The sequence below is a fragment of the Pseudonaja textilis genome, chromosome 2 (assembly GCF_049901715.1).
Source record: "Pseudonaja textilis isolate UNSWEBS1 chromosome 2, rPseTex1.2, whole genome shotgun sequence".
NCBI classification, from domain to species: domain Eukaryota; kingdom Metazoa; phylum Chordata; class Lepidosauria; order Squamata; family Elapidae; genus Pseudonaja; species Pseudonaja textilis.
In genome coordinates, this window is record NC_141991.1 from 135,705,252 (window position 1) to 135,724,964 (window position 19,713).

Here is a 19,713-nt window from a genome sequence, read left to right on the forward strand (position 1 = left end):
GGGAAGCGGACACCCCCCCTATTTTCGAAGGCAATTTGTCCCACTCCTATTTCCCCTCTTTTCTTGTTCCTCCAACGCTCCGGGCTAAAGCCGAGATTCTCCCAAGAAGCGTTTTGATTTTGCAGCGAGCCAGCGAAAGAGTTAAAGCGCCACATTTCCCAGCCAGCGCTCGAGCAGCCCGGGCGGGGTGGGGCCGCTCCAAAGGAAAAAACGCTTTGAATGCGAGCGAGGAGGGAACGAGCGCGAACTCCCATCGGGCGCGGGGGAGGGAGGGAGGGAGGGAAGGAAAGAAGGAACTCAACACTCAAAAACTCCATCCCCAGGTATTCCCCCTGCGACGCGGCTGCGAGCCTGCACCCGCTGGGCGTGTGTGTGTGTATAAATATGCATCGAAGGCTTTTGCTTTTCCAAGTTGTAAACACCCGCGATGAGTGCCAAGGGGGGAAAAAAAAAAGAGCGAGAGAGAGAGAGAGAGAGAGGAGAGCGGGCAAGGAGGAAAGCGATTTGGCAGCTGCTCAAAGAGGAAAAAAAGGGAGCGCAAGGAGGATCCGCTGGGGACACCCTTTGGTGTTTGACAGATCTCTCCGACACCGCCGCCTCCACTTCCAGATTTTCCGGAGCGTCTGAAAATAAAGGTATCGCTTCTTCTAATCCGCCCACCCCACCCCCACGCCAGACTGACTGGTCTGCCCCGCTTTGGGATCTGGTTGCATCTGATGGTGGAATGGAAGGCGAATTTCAAGATCGCGGCATTGGCGCGCGCGCATTTTAGCACAACTCCTCCCCCCACGAAAAAGAAAAAGGAGGAGGGAACGAAAGTTAAAATCGGTCCACAGCTGTCTGGCTTATAAAGGATGAATGAACATCATCCCCTCCTGTTCCTCTCCCAACTTTCAAGTTAAACACAGTCTCCCTCAGATAGCCATTCTCCTCTATGATTTCTGGTCCGTTCCCTTGTACACACGCGCGCGTACTCAGGCCCTTTATGTAAAAAGAGAGAGAGAATGAAAAGAAACTTCAAAGTTTCCTCCTCATCTGGCGTTCATAAGGAGCTTCCAAGTCAAGACAAAGAGCCACAAAACTGAAGGTTCCCGAGAAAGTGAAAACTCTCCCGAGATCAGAAGCCGAAGAAAGGCGGCGGCTACAAATGTTCCCGAGAGACAACCACGCATGTCCTCCTCCCGTCAAAAGACCGAGGGGTGGGGTTTGGGCAGCGAGGGAATGGCTTGGTTCCTCGTATCCCTCTTCCCCAAGCTCGTATCCCCCCTCTTTTGCAACTCTGGACTTCCAAAGCAGGAAATCAAAAGTTGGAAAATTAGGTTCGAATCCACCACGCAATTCCGCCTACGCGGCAAACAGCGCCCCCTAGCAGGATGCCCCCTCAGCTCCACTCGTGCTCAAGGCCCACGAGAGATTTTTGTTCGAATCCACTGCTCTACATTTACAACACCACCCGCGTCGACGCTCGTCGGAAAACGACCCATCGCCTCAATTCATGCCTCCCCTTCCGCCGCGCGCGCCCCCCACTCCCCCCCCATGTATCTACCGGCATTAGTGCCGATCGGCGACAATCCACCTACATTGCAGGCTGGCCGGTTGGGGCCACCCGAAGGGATCCAATCCCAAGGAAAACGGACTGATGCTCGATTTCCGCAGCATGCAAGCGCTCCGGTTAGTAACATCGTAGAGCTTTCGCGGCGCGACGGCGAATGCCTCCATGCAGTCGTACATCTTTCCCCTCCGGAATCCGCTTCCAGTGGAAATAGGCGAGGGAGAAGGAAGATACGGTGGCGAAAATATGGATGATGGTGGTGGTGGTGGTGGTGGTGATGATGATGATGCTACTAAGAGTGAGTTTGTGCTGGTGATCCAGGAAGAAAAGGAAATGTTCGCCTCCCTCCCGGAGAGGCAGCGGGAGGGGGGAAGAGGAGGAATAACTCGGGCCTCTGTCAAACGAGCCCGCTCCCGCTCACACGCCACCTTCTCTGCGTCCCGCGTGTAATACACATCCCGCATGAAGTTGGGAGCTGAGAAGTCCAGCCTTTCCGATCGCTCCAGCTTGCTCGCTGAAGAAGCTATTACCTTGCCGCGAAAGCGGCTAAGGACTCCCCAATTGGTGGGTGTGGCTTGGGAGCGAAAGGGGCTGGACCCTGTGGGACGGATGCACAAAATCTGACTACACACAACAGTCACATGCGGGGGCACAACACGCCGAGCAGGACCTAGGAAACGCGCCCAAACAGTGATTTGGCAAGCGCGCAACAAGGAACAATAGGCAAACGCGCGCGCACACGTAGGCAGGGCTGTTGTTGGCTGCCGTGTGCGGGGGTTTGGTTGGGTTTATTTTGTTTTTCCTCCTTTCGGCTGCTGCTTCTCTTTCCCAAGCCGCACCCACGATGGCACTCAGAATGCAGCAAGCAGAAGAAGATTGCGAAGTTTTAGCAAACGTACCACAGCTGATTACGCGTGTTTACTCGGAAGAGAGTGCGGCGAAATTGAAGGCTGGGTAAACACGCGTGCATTTGAGAGGGAAGGTTGACAAGAGTGCCCACCGCGGAACACCACATTTTATGATCCGAGAGGAGACGGCCCTATCATTAGTCTGAGTTTAGTAAACCTATAAAACAAACCGATTTAGGGATAAGGTAGAGAGGTGGTGGAAGTGGTGGATTAAGTGCGGCATGATACAGCCTGGCCTGACCTCCCAAATTAGCTCCCTATTTCCATTGTGCTGGAAGGTGCTGCCCGCTCCCATGATGAAGGTTGAGTAACTTTGAAAGTTGATCCCAGGGAAGTTATCGCCCTGCTACAAATAGCTGCTTCTTGTAAGCCTGCTTCTGCCAGCAAAATGCATCGACTGTAAAAGGGCTCACAATTCTGTATTCACTGTGAGGGAATGGCTTGAATAGAAGACCTAAGCCTGCCCTGAAAGGCGAGAGGGAAAATAGGTACTTTTCCTTTGTAATCCCCTAAGAAGCTTGGCAAAAGTTATGAGAATTAATACAGGAAACTGCACTAAAGTCCACATAGAATAAATACAAGGTAACCCATCAGCAACCCAAAATTGGGAATAGGTGGTACAAGTACTCTGTTGGTGGCCATTTGAAGTTACAAAGGCACTGAAAAAAGTGTCTTATGAACACTTTTCACACTGCAGCATCCCCATGGTCACATGATCAAAATTCAGAGGCTTGGTAACTGGTTCGTATTATGTGGATTTTGTATACATAATCAGAATAGTTAAAAAGATAAATAATTCCACATTGCAAATGCATGGGGGTGCAGTGTCCCAGTGATCACCTGTTGTGGGCTCCTGACAAGCAAAGTCAAAGGTGAAGCCAGATTCACTTAACAACTGCAGTGAGTGACTTAACTGTGCAAAAAAGGGTGTAAAATGGGGCGAATTTTACTTAATAACTGTATCATTCAGCACTGTAAATGATGGGCTCCATTGTCATAAGCCAAGGACTACCTATAATAGTCGTGGAATATATTTGTAGGAAGGGGCTTTGGATCTATCCCATGCATTGCTGTAATCAACTTTTAAATGGGATTACTGCAAGTAATACGGAGCATTCAGCAGAGTGCTTGAAATGATGTTAATTCTGCTCATTGTGCCTTCATTACTGTCATGGAGAACTTCAGCAGATACAGTAAATTCCTCATGGCCAAATCACAGCATAGAAAACAGTTTCTTCTCTTCCCATGTCCACGTAGTTATGTAGAACAGGAATTTAGCTGTGAAATCCAACACTTAATTCCAAAATCAAGGGATGGGATTTTGGAAAGCTACCCAAATAATTTGTCTTCTGTGCATATAAAAATAAAACAAACCAACTCTGAATTCAAAACATATCTTGCTGCTTTTGTACGCATAATCAGAATAGTTAAAAAGATAAATAATTCCACATTGCAAATGCATATTTTATTCACTTAAAATAACTTTAGTGTGTACAATATCTGGGCAAGCATAGGAATCTGAATTTAATTAATAGAACTATAAACAGTGTGATATTGATTTATAATAGAACTATAACAGTGTGATATTGATACATTCCCATGTCACTGAACAAAGCAGATTCATTCTTTACCACATTCAGATGTACAGTCTCCCCCATCCCCCCCTTTTTTCTCTCCTCTCTCCTTTAAATCTCTTTAAGAAATTTTGTAGTGGAGCAGTATATATTCACAGAGCTATAAGCTGGCCATGTGGCAAGTGAACTAACTGGAGTAATCACTTTTTCACATGCAAAATCCCTTCTGGATTTAATTTGTCCCTACAAATGGGACCAGGGCTTGATATGCAGAAATCAACAAATGAAACATTTCAAAATGAGTGACTCTAGCATCCACCTATTGATACATAACTCCTGTTGCCCCCAATAAAGCATTTCCACCCTGATTCATGCATTATGCACAATTGGTTATAGGGAGAGTGGTGCAATGGATAAAATTATGGACTAGGAGGCTCGGGTTCAACTCCATCCTCAGCAGTGGAAAGTTATCAAGTCAATTAATCTCTCAGCCCAAGGCACCACACAGGATTCCTATGAAGAAAATGAAATGCTATGTACACTGCTTCAGGCTGCTGGAAGAAAGGTGGGGTAATGAGGTAAAAAAACGTTTTTGATAATGTCCCTCATTCAAGACTTCTCTGTAAGCCTAACAGTCATGGAAAAGAGGGAGAGGGGGTGTCTCATGTGGATAAGCTACTGGCTAAAGGATACAAAACAAGGGGTAGGGGTGAATGGACCTTGCTCACGAAGGATGGAATTAATGGAGCCTTCCTAGGATTGGTGCTTCTTAAGACACTTGTAGATGATTTGGATTTCGGTGAGACAAGTGGAATAGTCACATTGGCTGGTGACATTCAATTGTTCAGAGTGGCAAAAATAATAAAGAGACTGCAAAAAGCCCACCAGAGAAATGGGCATCAAAATGTGAAATGTCATTTGACATGAGCACGTGGAAAGTAGTGAATGTCAGTGCCAAAAATCTTTATAGCAACTACTGTGATCAGAGCTAGCAGTGATTGATGAGAAAAGAGACCTTGGAGGAATGGTAAACAATTGATTGAAGATATGGACACTGTATATGTCCAGTTCCATGGAAAAGGCCAACAGCATATTAGGGATGATAAGGATTGAAAAAGGGATGCCAATATTATAATGCTCTTACATAAATCAATGATGCAAGTGCATCAGGAACATTATATGCACTTCTGCCACTGTACCTCAAAAAGGATATAGCGGAGCTAGAAAAGGAAAAGGAAAGGAAAAGGAGGACAACTAAGATGATTGCGGGGCTGAAGCAACTTTGCTATGAGGAAATCTTGCCACATATTTGGTTTTTAAAGTTTTGTAGTCTAGAAAGGGGGCAATCAAGAGGGGATATGATAGAGGCCTATAAAAATATGTGTGGTGTTGATAAAGGAGAATAAGCTGTTTTCCCTTTCCCAAAATATAGTACCAGAGATTATCCAATGAAACAGAAGGAAAAAAGAAACAGGACAGCCAAAAGAAAATATTTTTGTAGCCAAAATTTGGAATTTGCTACCACAAGATGTGCTACTGATTACCAGCTTAGCTGGCTTCAAAAAAGAATTGGACCAATTCATGGAAGTCATGGGAAGTGTGACAGCCTCTGAAGGCCATCTATGGGAGATAGTGGGCTTCCTTGTACAGTTGGTTGGCCGCTGTGAGAACAGATATCTAATCCAGCAGAGCACTACAAACAAGCAATAAGCAAATACATGGCTTAGTTAGCTATGACACAATTGGCTAGGTTCATAGAACATATTGAACCATAAACCATGAATTACAAACTACAACAACCAGTTTACACAAGCAAAAAACAAATACCCACATCATGGTTTAGGGCATAATCTCTGTCTCTTTCTCCCCAGCACCTGCAAAAATGGTAATAAATATTGTTGAGACAAATATTATTATATTTAACATGCAGACTATTGAAAGGTCTTTCATCACATAAAAGGAAGTAAATTTAATTAAGTAAACTCGTGTTAGTCACATATATTAATCATTAATAATGTATCCTCTCAAGCTTTTTTCAGCCCCGAGTCTACAAATATGACCCTCAATGGACAAACATTTTGTTTTGACCCTTATTTTTTTCTGCAAATATCATTCAAAATTTCATGCCAGTCTTGATCAAGTAAATGATGTGACAAACAGAACCATATGGAATAAGAACTTCGAAACTATCTGAGCAGCTAAACGGGATGCATGGGTTCTCAATGGATCTGGGAACTTTCTTCAGCAACAATCTTGAACAAAACTCAGTTTCATTGTATCAAAATATAAGTTTGCAAAGATAGAAATATGCAGCCCTAAGTTATTTGGCAGCCAGGTTATCTTCATTGAGAAGAGAGTGGGAAATATTCTTAGGTTATTGACTGGCTGATAAATAACCATGGGCACGTACTTCTTACCTTTCCTTATAAAACACTGGCACATTCCCTAGAATATCTTATCATGAAGGATGAAGTTTACCCACAGTGGCTTTGTGGCCATTTTAACAGAAAAAAATAGAAATTGTTTTAGAATGTGAAAGATTGATTTAAGATTCTTTAAATTTTTGATGAGATGAATCCCACTGAAGGATGCAAACTGCAAATGCGCAGTGGGGATGGGTCAAATTGTCCATAAGATCAACCTGAGCCAGCTGTCAATTATTTGACTTTAGATACATTCTATAGAGACTTAGTTCTCTGGAGAAGGCTCTGATGCTGAAAAAGATGGAAGGAAAGAGAAGAAGAGGACGACCAGCAGCAAGTCCACAGTCAGTTGCAGTGTTGATGGATGCATCCTTGGGAGACCCAAAGGATTAGCCCAGGGACAGATCCTCCTGGAGAAAATCAGCCTATGCGGCTGGCACATAATCAGTCAGTCAGCGATCACGCCTCCCTCTCTGGAATTTATTAGTTGTGCAATGAAATAACCCAACCACTAAATCTGAGCATAGCAAGGCAGCTCAATTCTCAATCTGGTGCAGTTGTGGGGCACTTGTGTTCTCCTGCTTTAAGACACACGTCTACAGCCACTTTAGTTAATCCCCATGGTCAATGCAGCACTTGCTCTTACAGCTCCCAGTTGCTATGGCATTCCTAGACTATACCCCACCATAGTTCCCAAAGGTTCTTTTTCCAAAAGGCAACTGGACTTTGCTAGTTTTTTTCTTTGAAAATATTTCACTTCTCATCCAAGAAGCTTCTACCAGAACTGAAGAAGCTTGTTGGATGAGAAGTGAAATTTAAAAATAAAATAAAATCAAGAAAGCCCAGTTGCCTTTTGGAAAAAAAAACACGTTTGGGACAACAACGACCTGGGTGACTGAGCATATCCGTATACCTGTCCCACAATACTCTCTCACCCCATCCGGTTAATTGGCTATCTGCTTTTTGATGGAGTAAATCTCTGCGATTATTCAGAAAAATGTGCCAGTGTTTATTTCTCCTCTCAAATGGCTGAATAGCCCCACCAGTGGAGCCTGCCCCCTCCTCAGAGGCTAGAATAAATTGGCTCATTTATGTGTGTGTGAGTGCACACACACATACGCACACGACTGCTCAGATCTTTTCGCCCTCCTCTCTCTTTCTGTCCTGTTTCCACTAAATGGGCCAATACATACACACTTGCTAGTTGTGCTGGAGAAGGCCTACATTTGTACCTCCCTCTGTTTTGGCTGAGTTAGGCCTTTTCCTTGCCTCCCCCAGCCCCTATGCCAAACTTAAAATCCTTTGTCCCTTGCCAAGTTTGGGTAAACCAACATCAGCTTTCCCCGCAAACTAAACTGGCTATCCCCCACCCCCCCACCTCCCAGGTAATCTCGACTCTGTGTTGGTTGGGCTAGGCTCTGTGCCAGTGGTTAGCTAGACCAGGCCAGGCTGTTCCACCTCCCTCTCCGGCAGCCTCTCCCTTTCCTTCCAGCTCAAAGGCCAAGCGAGCGAGCGAGCAGAGCGTCAGCCGAGCCAGCGGTATGAACTCCGCAAGAACCCCCTTTGGGTGCAGTAACCTCTACATGACCCAGCTCCATGGCTCCCTTCCCTTCTCTTCTCTGCAGGACCTTGCTTTTTTCCCTTTGGCTCAGCTTTTCCACAGACTCCTTCTGCCCTGCAGCCTTCGGAAACGGCTTCACCGTTCTCCCACACGGATGCCCGTCTTCTGCCACCCGTCCCCTCGCCATCGCTTTGGCAACAAGTCAGTTTTTAACCCTTCTTTTCAAACTGAACTTAAAAGCAGCCGACGACGTTGCAGCAAAAGGCTTCGGATTTGCATGCAAGGTATTCGCATACACAGTGGAGCAGTAACCTCAAGTATTTCTCCTCTCCCTCAGCTTTCATTCCATCTATGCTCTGTACACTGAATGTCGTCCATGAACGGAAAGCGGGGGGGTGGGGGAGTTAAAGATCTACCAAAAAACCCAGCACAAACTTAAAGCATACTACGCTATCAAAGCCAGAAGGATAATCCTCTGGATTTGCCACAAAACAGATCGAGACCCTTACTATCTGTGAACAAGATGAATTGGTGGTCTTTTTGACAGAGGCGGCGGGAGGGAAAGAAGGAACCCCGACCCTATGGGCTTTGCCCCGTACAACTCCCACGTCTGTCTTTTCCCTACCGTGAGGAATGCATCCCACTGAATCACAGTCTCCTTTCGCATACAATCAAACCCTGATCTGCACCCCGTTTAGGCTTTCCCCCAAAACTAATACCACATGCCAGCATTCACCATGGATAGTTTTAAACTGCAGATTCAATCATCTCCTCCTCCCAATATTTAAAGAGGGGGATTAAAAAAAAAAAAATCTCCCTCCGTGCAAGAGTCAGTCCTGGACCTTTAATAACCAAGGAAATGTAGATATGAGGGGGAGCTTAGTTTTAAAGGACATGAGTCAGTTCAATCGACTTAGTAAATAATAAACTCGGGGAACTTCTCCTGAACACACAGGAGCATTCCCCCCCCCATCACCACCACCACCCCAAAATGATCTCCCGCCTGTACTGACACAAGACTCTGCCCTGTGGCTGCTCCCCCTTTCTCTGCCTTGTGGCTTTTCGTTGCTCAGCAAGGGTTTCTTCCTTGAATCCTTCTGGCTGCATTGGCAGAGATCAGAAAGGTTCCAATTAGCCTGACCCGCCTGCCACTAATTCAAACCAGACGTTGCTTCGCACGGGCTCTGCTCTGTGGTTGAGCTGTGCTGGAGTCCCTGCATAAAGGCATTCCCTCCCGTGCTCCTCTTCCCTTCCTCATTGCCCCCATATTGAAACGTGTCTCCAGAGGAGGAGAAGGGAGAAGGAGGGCAGGAGGGCAAGTATCTTCCACCGAGGTCTGAAATATCTCCTTTAACTTTGCAATGCCTTTTGTTTTGTTTTCTTAGTTTTATACTCCTGTGAGGTGTTTTTTTTTCCCCCCTCCTTACCTGCAACTTTCAGTTTAAAAAAAACAAAACAGTTTTCCCAGATTAGGGTTATCTTTTAGATCAGTCCCATATGTCATTTCCCCCTACCTCACTATCTACATAAATTAATGATGGGAGTGGAATTATATATCCAACCCTCAACCGCAAATTAGATAGAGTAGTACCTTTTCAAGTATAAGAAACATAAAGTCTGATTGCATTAGAACCATACATAGGCCAAAATTAAACACGTATTATTATTATCTGATAAAGAAAGGAAGGAGAATTATATCGAATGATACTAAATATAAGTCTTTCTATTTTGGACCGTCTTATTGTGAACTACAATTCTTCAGATGCCTGGAATTCTGTCTTGATATGCATATGGACATAAAGACATGCCCATGAAAAATATTAGAAGAACAAAATGGTCAGAGTAAAAAAAATAAACGTAACTTAATTCCATTAGAAGACTGCAACTCATCTTGAAACATTCAGATATTGGATGAACCAGGAAGAAACATAATTATAAACCTGAAACAACCCAGAATCAAAAGGTCCAGGGGAAAAAAAAGTCTTTTAGAGCAAAAGATGTTAAGGTTTTTAGAAGTCTGCCACTATTCAATACCCCAGGAGTGAAGACTGTACAAATGTTGCTGTAATATAGTTTCAAAAAGCTCGAGTCAGCTTGACTCCACCTGAAGAACCTTGGGAATTGTAGTTCAGCAACCCAAGGTCCAGATTTTTTTTTTTCTTGAAAGGGATCATTTGAAGACATCAATCTTCCAGTAAACGAGTACTGAATACATTAGTGAAAGGATGAGCAGTCTACTTCGTTAGATCCACAAACTGAAAACATAAAGCTGACTTATCCCAGTAGAGTCCAACTTCCATCTAATTCAGTGCAGCCCGCTATGAATTAGTTATGGATATCCATATTATTAGGCAGGAGTGCTTCTTGGCCTGGGTGACTCCTTTTAAACCAGCCTCCCCAATCCAACAATCCAACACCTTCCAGATGTTTTGGATTACAATCCCTGTAGGTCTAGCCAGAATTCTGATGGCTGTTTTCCAATAAATGTGGAAGGTGTCAGTTTGAAGAAGAGGGACACTCAGTAGAGATATATCAGACCAAACCAATGTCTAGATACATTTACTGCACATACAAGAGCTTTATGCTGTAGACTGGCACTGGCTCTCATTATGATGGTGGGCATGCATACATTGAAATAAAGGAGAGACTAAACCAAAACACTAATGCAAAAATAATGAGTAATCCTTTCCCAAAACAACAAAAACGAAAACTATAGTTTTAAAGGTGGGACCTCTGTGGAAATATTCATTAGCCACTTAGTACAATAAGGAGATCTTACAGTGTATATCTGGTCTTCTAGTAGTTCATGGTCAGTTGACTGGCTGGCTATGTTTCCACAAGTACAATACAATGTTTGGATATCATGATAAATCCTCAACACCCCTCCCAGCAGATGCAATAAATGCTTGAAGTTGAATCCATGCTGTGTATGAACACAACTGAGTGACCCTGGGCTGGAAGCCAGATACTTCTAATGTAACAGTTACACATCCAATGGCTATATGAATGGAAAGTCAATCAGTGTAGCTTAGATACCACATTCTTGTGAGATTGTTGGCTACCTGGCAATCTACTGCAGAAGAGGGGTGTGTGTGAATCCTCTTCTTACTTTGGGAATAAAGTGGAATTGGAGCAGGAATTCTTGCACTAGATAGAATTAGAAACCATATCTGTGATTTGGCTGAGCAGAAAGGGAAGTAGGGATGGAAAACATCTACTTTCTTCCATGAAGAAATGGGAAAGAAAAAGAAGAATGTGACTTTTTAAAAAAAAAAAAATGCATAATTTCTATAATTCTGAACCAGAAATTTGGGAGGCGACCTGAGGAAAAGGGTATAAAAATATAAGAACTTTCTTCTTCTACTCTAACTAGAGAAGCGGGATTTGCTGGTGCTAGGATTTCAAGTTCAATAGGAATTTTGTTTAACACAGTGCTAGTGATAGCCCTGGATCTCTGCAAGATAGTGTGGCTGCCTGGTTCCTTGCCACTTTCTGCCTTTGTTCTAGCTGGGCCCATGGTCTTCTCAAATCAGCAGCTCCACAGTCTGGAGGTTCTCACAACTTCTGCTGGGACAACAACAGATGAAAGCCATGGCCAGGAGACAATCGGCTCCAACTAGGGTCCCAAATAGGACATGTTTGAAATGAGATATGCTGGGCTGTAGTCACATAATGCTTTCATCACTAAGGTTTTGACCATTATTGTAAGATGCACTCAGTGGTGGGATTCAAATTTTTTTACTACTGGTTCTGTGGGCGTGGCTTGGTAGGCGTGGCATGGCTTGGTGGGCGTGGCAGGGGAAGGATTCCATTCCGTCCCCAGCCCACTAACCCGCTTTCCAGCTCCATTCTCCAATACAGAGCAACCAAAGAAGACCCAGCCAATCAGCTGGGACTCAGGAGGCAGAGAATAGATGGGGGTGGGGCCAGTCAGAGGTGGTATTTGCCAGTTCTCTGAACTACTCAAAATTTCTGCTACCATTTCTCCAGAACTGGTCAGAAATTGCTGAATACCACCTCTGGGTGCACTGCTTGGACTTGCCTTTAACTTGATGCAGGATGCAATATAGGTAGGTAATCCTTGACTTACGATCACCATTGAGCCCAAAATTTCGGTTGATCAGTGAGACATTTGTTAAGGGAGTTTTGCCCCATTTTCTGACATTTCTTGCCACAGCTGCTAAGGGAACCACTCCAGTTGATAAGTTAGTAACAAGGTCGTTAAGTGAATCTGACCATTGACTTTGCTTGTCAAAAGGTGGCCAAAGGGGAGGATCACGCATCCTTAGGACACAGCAACGGTCATAAGTATGGGTCAGTTGCCAAGCATTTGAATTTTGATCACATGATCATGGTGATGCTTCAAAGGTGTGAAAACCATGAGGGTGAAAAAACGGTCGTAGGTCACTTTTTTCGGTGCCCTTGTAACTTTGAATGGTCACTAAATGAACTGTTGTAAGTCGTGGCCTACCTGTATTCATTATGCTGATTGGTAAAAACTAGTTCAGCAGGTCAACCCTCCTCATCTGGGCCTTGCACTGCTTTTCTATAACTTTCTGAGTACAATTCAAAGTGCTGGTTATCCCCTGTAAACCTCATCTTGGCCCAGGTCCCAGTTACTTAGGACCGTCTAAGAAGGAAACAAGCCCAGGGCTTGTAGAATAGTCTCCCTCAAGCCTGCTTGGGATAACAATGGGTTCTCTTTCATTGATCTTTAGGACACACTTAAAATTATTCTCTTTTGCCAAACATTTGAATCTTAATTTCTCGGGGTTCCTATTGTCTTTTACCAGTTGGATGTATTGATTTAGTTTTATTTTTTACTATGATTGTTTTATGGTTTTAGCAGTGTTTAATGATCACAAGCCAACCTAGTCTCACATTATTGAGTTGGCACAGAAATAGGATAAATTAAATAAGAAGTAAATATAGCTATATTTCCTTTCACAAATGAGTTGTTATTTAGTCGCATCCAACTGTAATGCACTAAGTCTTTCTTAGCTTCCTTTTTTTTATTCCTATTTATGTCTGCCATCTGCTCTGAAGAACCAACTCTGACAATTCAGAAAAGCTTATCTTTGAATCATTTCAACCCAACGCATACAGTACTTCCAAATATATTTAACCACTTGATACTGTGTTTTTAATGGGTCTGCACATAATATGTGTGTTGTTAGTGGCTTATTAAAACATCCCAAACCCAGGCAGGGTGATCCGTAAAGGTGCTTATATGTTAAAAATGAGGATTTAGCATGATCTATGAACCAAGTCATGTAATTTGTACACCACCTTTGATGGTTTGAGTAATCTATAGTCTGTTGCTTTTTCAACAATCATCGTTAAGCAAATGCTGGATTAAGCACAACGGTGAGCTGCCCAGTGTGTAACAGTAACAGAATGGACCTTGGAGGTCATCTAGTCCAACCCTCTGCTCATACAGGAGATCTATACTATACTACAAATGGCTGTCCAGTCTCCTCTTAAAAGTCTCCATTGGTGGAGCACTCACAACTTTGGAAGGCGTTTTTTCCCCCACTGGTTGATTATTCTCAGGACCCCACACATTTAGTCAAAACCAGCAGAGGCAGTATTATTGCAAGGTCCCTCCAAATTTGACATACAAATAAATACCCGGTCGAGAAACGCAGTCTCAGAAGTCCTGCAAAACTGACAGCTCAGTTTCTGGAATACAAAAACCAGTTCTGTGCGATACAGAACTCCAAAAGCTATCAGTTTGTCCCACTTCAGAACGTTCCCACCTATTCGCAAACATTCTCATTGTGGTTACAGCATTGGACATTAGAAGGGCTGTCAAGAAACCACAACGGACTGCTGTGCAGCAGACGAAAGCATGGCTGTTCGCAAAAACAGCTGCTTTCCATGGAGTCAGTCTTTATCAGTTCAACAATTGAAGGAAACATTGGCAGTCTTGGGATTACTAGCTTTTTCAAGAGGTCATTCTCCCTTCTTCAGCTGGAAGTTTACTGTCTGTATGAGTAACTTTTACTATCTGCAGCAAATTGTTTCTTACATCCTATAATACCCTTTGCAGCTTGATATGTTTGACAACCTGCAAACATTAATACGATGAGGCAAAAGCATAATCAGCAGAGTATATACTTTGGGCTTGAAATAACAGTATATGTGTATTTCTTTTGAAGCTAGTATTTCAACATTTTGGTGCTGACTCATTCCATTTAACTACATGGAAGTAGATGCCTCTGCGTCATGCCACAAAATTTTTGCTTTTTTTTGTAGCCCGGGTCCATGCACAATTAGGTGCACCTAATTCCCTTGAAATTAACACACTAAGTGCACCTGACCTGGCTTAGATTCAGGTTGATACTATACAGTTAGTCCTCAATTTGTAACAGTTTGTGTAATGACCGTTCGAAGTTACAAACAGCACTGTTTCAAAAATGACTGGTGACCATTTTTCACACTTAAGACTGTGGCAGCAAATTCAGACCCTTGGCAATTGACTCAGACAGTATTTATAATAATTGAAGTGTCCCAGGATCATGAGATCACTTTTTGCAGCCTTCTGACAAACACAGTCAATGGGGAAGCCAGATTCCTTTAACAACTGTGTTACTAACTTAACAACTACAGCGATTCACTTAACCAGTCGGGGCAAGAAAGGTCATAAAATGAGGCAAAATCCACTTAACAACTGTCTCACTTAGCAACAGAAATTTTGGGCTCAGTTGTGGTCGTAAGTCGAGGATAAATCAATATGCCAACGTAGAATTCAGGCTGTGGAATACATTTCAAAGACTGATCTTGGGGGGCTATTTTAGGAACCTAGATTCCAAGCAATTTTTACTAAGATTAAGTAGTATTGTACGTTTTGCATAAAGCATCTTTTCTGTAGCGTATCTTATTTTAATCTTCCTGGTCCATTGCTTCTGGGACTTTCTGTTTGTATCTGATCCTCTTGCTCTTTGCCCTTCTCATGAAGCCAAGTCATTCACACTTGAGCAATATCATTTAGCTAGTTAAATGACTCCACTTTCTTTAGTAGCTCATTATGCCCCGAGTTTCCTGGAGTGGGAAGGACAAAAGGTTTGAGTCTTGCAGCCCCACCTCCAAATCTGACAGTTTTCTAACTAAAAGATTGCGTGCGCTTTGCTAAGGGAAGTCAGGAAGTTGCAGTGGTGGGAACTAGTCCCAGGCATAAACCTTCTTCAGTTCTCGTTAGAGAAGCTGATAATAGTTTCCTGTTGGAGCAATGTTGACAATTTCCTCTGCAGGTTCGGGTAGTGGGGTACTGGGTTGTCACATCTGGGCACTGCACAGTCCATGGTTTCATACTTCTGGTGGCAGCTGACGCACTTCTTGCTATAAGGAACTATTAATGTTTTCCTTTTTCCTTACTGAAAGAAACTGCAGAGACCAAGATTTGCTCAGGGCAGCCAGTCTCCCTCAAAATATCTTACACTGGTAGCCAAAGTCAAGCCATTGGCTTGTCCCAATGTTTCTCTCAAAAGATAATATCATTGCATCAGTCTCCAGATCTTCCACGTTCATTTTTTGGGGTCTTCCAAACAAGAACACAGTTCTTAGGAGCTTTCCTCTGAAGCTTTACCGACCGCATTTCTTTCTTCCAAGCTTCCTACATCCCTGAAGAAAAGACAAACAGGCAGGGATCCCTACCAAGAATCACACTTGAACAGCCTAACACATGCCCCATCCCACTCAGTCAGGCAAGGAAGGTATGTTATGGCTGCCGTTGGTGGATTTGGGCTGGAGGGGTCTAGAAAGAGTCTTCTCTGCCATTGCCCCCACCATATGGACTATCTCAGGGGTGTCAAACTGAAGGCCCAGGGCCCATGGGGTGTTTAGTTCTGGCCTGCAGGACCGCCCTGGAAATAGCGAAGGACTGGCCTCAGCCAAAACGCGGCTCTCCCAAGCTCCGTTTTTGCTGGCACAGGGTTTCAGGAGGCCATCCCAGCTGTAAACGGAGCTCTGGAGCCCGTTTTCTCTGGCAGAGCGCCCGGGCCACAGGCGCCCTTGACATGAGTGATGTCAAGCTGGCCACGCCCACCCCATCAAACCCAACCCTGATGTGGCCCTCAATGAAATTGAGTTTGACACCTCTGGACTACCTTGTCCCCTGAGGTGAGGCTGGCCCCCAGCTCTTGCGGCTTTCCAGAAGTGCATGAAGAACTTACATGGGGATTGAAGAGTGACATACAACCCTGGGGTTGGCTGGTGGCGTCAGGATGCTCCCTCTGCCTTTTAACTTGCCTTTTAAACTCTGCTCGTATTTTATTCTGCACTTTTTAAATTCTGTTTTTAATTTTCTTTTCTTTTTATGACCCTGTAGTCCCTTAATTTGGGATAGAGTCAGGGCAACTGGATGGAGCTGAGTGTTTACCAGCTACATGCCCTGCCTGGTGGTTACATGTTCTTAATTATGTCTCTTCTATATCATTTTACAGTTTGTATCAGTAAATTACCTAGAGTCTTTTGGACAGTGAGATGTGTCTACATTTGAAAATAAAAATAAAATAATAATCAGTACTAGTATAAGTCCGATTGATCACATAAGTTTTTGTTCATCCACCCATATTTATGACCAAACTAATACATTAAAAAATGAAAGGAATGGGTACGTTTTCATCAATCACAATTATTTTAACAAGCTCTGAAATCATAAACCTTTTGCTCAGCCCACCTCACACAGGAGTGTATTCATGATACTTCTGGACTATCTTGAGTGTATTCATGATACTTCTGGACTTCATAAGTGAAGCCTGCCCTGAATTTTATTGGGGGAAAGATGAAATGCAAGTCACAAACAGCTTATTGATCCTTTCTTTTTATAACAGCCATACACTATATAAAAAAGCCTATAGATAGTCCTTCAACTTATGACCATAATGGAGCCCAAAATTTCTATTGATAAGTGAGACATTTGTTAAGTGAGTTTTGCCCTGTTTCACCACCTTTCTTGCCTCAATTGTTAAGTGAATCACTGTAGTTGCTAAGTTAGTAATCTGGTTTTTAAGTGAATCTGGTTTTCCCATTGGGTTTCCTTGTCAGAAGGAAGGTGATCACATCACCTTGAGACACAGCAATAGTCATAAATATAAGTCAGTTGCTGAGCATCTGAATTTTGATCACATGATCATGGGTATGAATCAGAGGTGGGATTCAAATTTTTTTACTACCGGTTCTGTGGGTGTGGCTTGGTGGGCGTGGCTTGGTGGGCATGGCAGGGGAAAGATACTATAAAATCTCCAGTCAGCGGTTCTCCGAACTACTCAAAATTTCCACTACCGATTCTCCAGAACTGGTCAGAACCTGCTGAACACCACCTCCGGTATGAATGTGAAAAATGTGAAAAATTGTCATAAGTCACTTTTTACAATACCGTCACTTTGAGTGGCCAATAAATGACCTGTTGTAAGTCAAGGACTACCTGTATTAGGAGGTGTTTGTATGGGATATACCAAAAGCCTCTTTTTAAGTTTAAGGGAAGGGGGAAATTACCTCAGGTCTTACAAATGGAAGGTGATGGTCACAGTGAATTACAAAAGAGTAATGAACTTTCAACTAATGAACAGGCTTTTCTTGCATTTTTTTTAAAAAAACGGCTGTGATCACTAGCTTCAATTCTCACAAACTGAGATGCACCCAACCCAGGACAGTGTGCATAGCTAATAAAGACACTAGACCCAAAGCTGTATGAAGGAGTGATAAGCCTATGCAGACAAGTTTGGTTTATGAAAGAAACCCAGGCGAGCTTCCCATTCAGATTGCCTGGATGGGAAGTTTACCTTGGCCACTTCACCTCCCTCCCTCCCTCCAAGGTCATAGTGCAAAAAACACTGTTGGGATGTAAGGAAGTCAAATAGCATTATGAAAAAGATCACCCTCCACTGGGACTAAACAGCTTGGAGGAAAAAGGAGGGACTATTTGTACCTGTAAAATATGCCCTCGGGCTTTTTACCCAAGAGAAGCCAAAGACTTACAAATCCTAGAATAACAAGTCTGAAACTGAGTACCACAAGAGAATTGCCAGGGTACTACAAGAGGTAAATAAATTAAGCAACTGAAAGTTCACGTAAGTATCTATTCCGCTGATGAATCTGCATGTTGCCTATGATTTGGTGCTCTTATATTTATTTCCTTTGAGTTGGAATCCATTGGGGACAATTTTATGCACCTTTACATGGATGTGAATAGAGCATTCAACCACTCCCTACTCAAGGAGCTGGAAAAGAATTAGCCTCTCATGGCAAGGTGCTTAGAATGGCCAAAGTAGCATGCCATTGCATGGAAGATATATTAAATATAACTACGACAGGCCCTGACCCAGAAGGAAGGCATTCACACAGCTTTGTCTCATGTACCACCAATTGTGCCTATTCCTGAACTGGGAGGCCTTTCTCACAGTCACCTCATGTGTGGAAACCTCAATACCCTATTCATGGGGCTGCCCTTGGAGACCATTCTAGATGGTCTAGATCAGGGGTCCCCAACCATCGGGCCGTGGACCAGTACCGGTCCATGGAACATTTCCTACCAGGCCGCCGGTTTGCTGGGTGCCGCCATCTTGTTTGACGAGAAAGTGCTTCCGGGTGAACTTTTCCGGTTGGAAAGCGGCATTTGGGTCCTGAAGGAATCCTCGCACCTTAGTTTCATCGAAGGAGGGGGCGGCTTCGAATGAAACTAAGGCGCGAGGATTCTTTCAGCACCCAAGGCAAGGCAAGCCGAGCGACCGTCCCGAAGCCGTCCCAAAGTGAAGCCTATCAACAAAGGTACAAAGGAGGAGTTGAAGGTGGCGGGGAGAAGCGGGGGACGGCTGGCTGGCTGGTCGCTCGGCTCGCCTTGCCTTGTCATGTGTGCTGATGCCGGTACTGGGCCGCGGATCATTTTGTGATGCCGGTACCGGGCCGTGGCACAAAAAAGGTTGGGGGCCACTGGTCTAGATTGTGATGCACAAGCAGTTATGGTCAGGCCACACTATGACCATGTAATTCCTCTATATTATGCTAGCCCCATTGTTTCCTGCAGGACTGTTGAGGAAAAGAGAATGGAAAGAAATATAGATTTGTTTTAGCTGTTCATATAGTAAGTCATTCAAGAAATAGGCACTATTTTGGGACTGATATTCTCTAATGTAAAAGGATGGCTACTTAATATGGAATATTTGCTCGGGGCCATGATCCCACTTACCTTTCATTATGGCAACCTCTTTCCATGACAACGGTTTTCAACTTGTCCACAATCTATTAGTAAGAGAGCCTTAATTGTCTTTAGAAGTACCAGTGCTATAGTAGACTTTCCCCCTTATTCCAAAATGCCCAGCAGCTGCCTCAGGGTATCAGTGATCTTTCAGTATCCCTGTCACAGAAGTAACAATCAAGAGGCCAGTAATCAAAATGTTTCAGGCTAATACATACATTACTTTTGAAGTCCCAAAGGTGCTTTTTTAACTGGACTTTCTGTTTTTTGGGGGGTTTTTTGAAGATGTTTCTCTTCTCATCCAAGAAGCTTCTTCAGCTCTTCTTCAGATTCTTGGATGAGAAGCGAAATGTCTTCAAAGGAAAACCAGAAAGTCCAGTTGCCTCTTGAAAAAGCACCTTTTCGGACAACCATGACCTGGATGACTGAGAATATCCATAGACATTTAGCTATGCATTTTGAGATTACTCTTGAAGGTATGCTTGGGGAAGCTATGGG

General features: G+C 43.8%; 1 protein-coding gene and 1 long non-coding RNA gene across 5 annotated transcripts in view; one reads left to right on the forward strand and one right to left on the reverse strand.

Moving 5' to 3' along the window:
* The window catches only part of RARG (retinoic acid receptor gamma), a 139,378-nt gene that overhangs the window by 45,489 nt on the left and 74,176 nt on the right, over positions 1–19,713 (reverse strand). The window contains exon 1 of one of the 3 annotated variants that reach the window (XM_026713749.2): positions 1,581–3,841. The exons of the other annotated variants lie outside the window; for them this stretch is intronic. Coding sequence (XP_026569534.2) covers positions 1,581–2,016 — 436 coding nt within the window. The 5' untranslated portion in view covers positions 2,017–3,841. Of the gene's footprint in view, positions 1–1,580; positions 3,842–19,713 lie in introns of those variants that run through there. 3 annotated transcript variants of the gene reach the window in all.
* Positions 2,094–6,975, forward strand: LOC148127107 (uncharacterized). 2 transcript variants are annotated; one of them, XR_015741936.1, is made up of 3 exons: positions 2,094–2,447; positions 4,431–4,599; positions 6,706–6,975. It is a non-coding gene; the product is annotated as an uncharacterized LOC148127107 (long non-coding RNA). The 2 variants fall into 2 exon arrangements; XR_015741937.1 differs by lacking the exon at positions 6,706–6,975 and adding an exon at positions 5,467–5,895.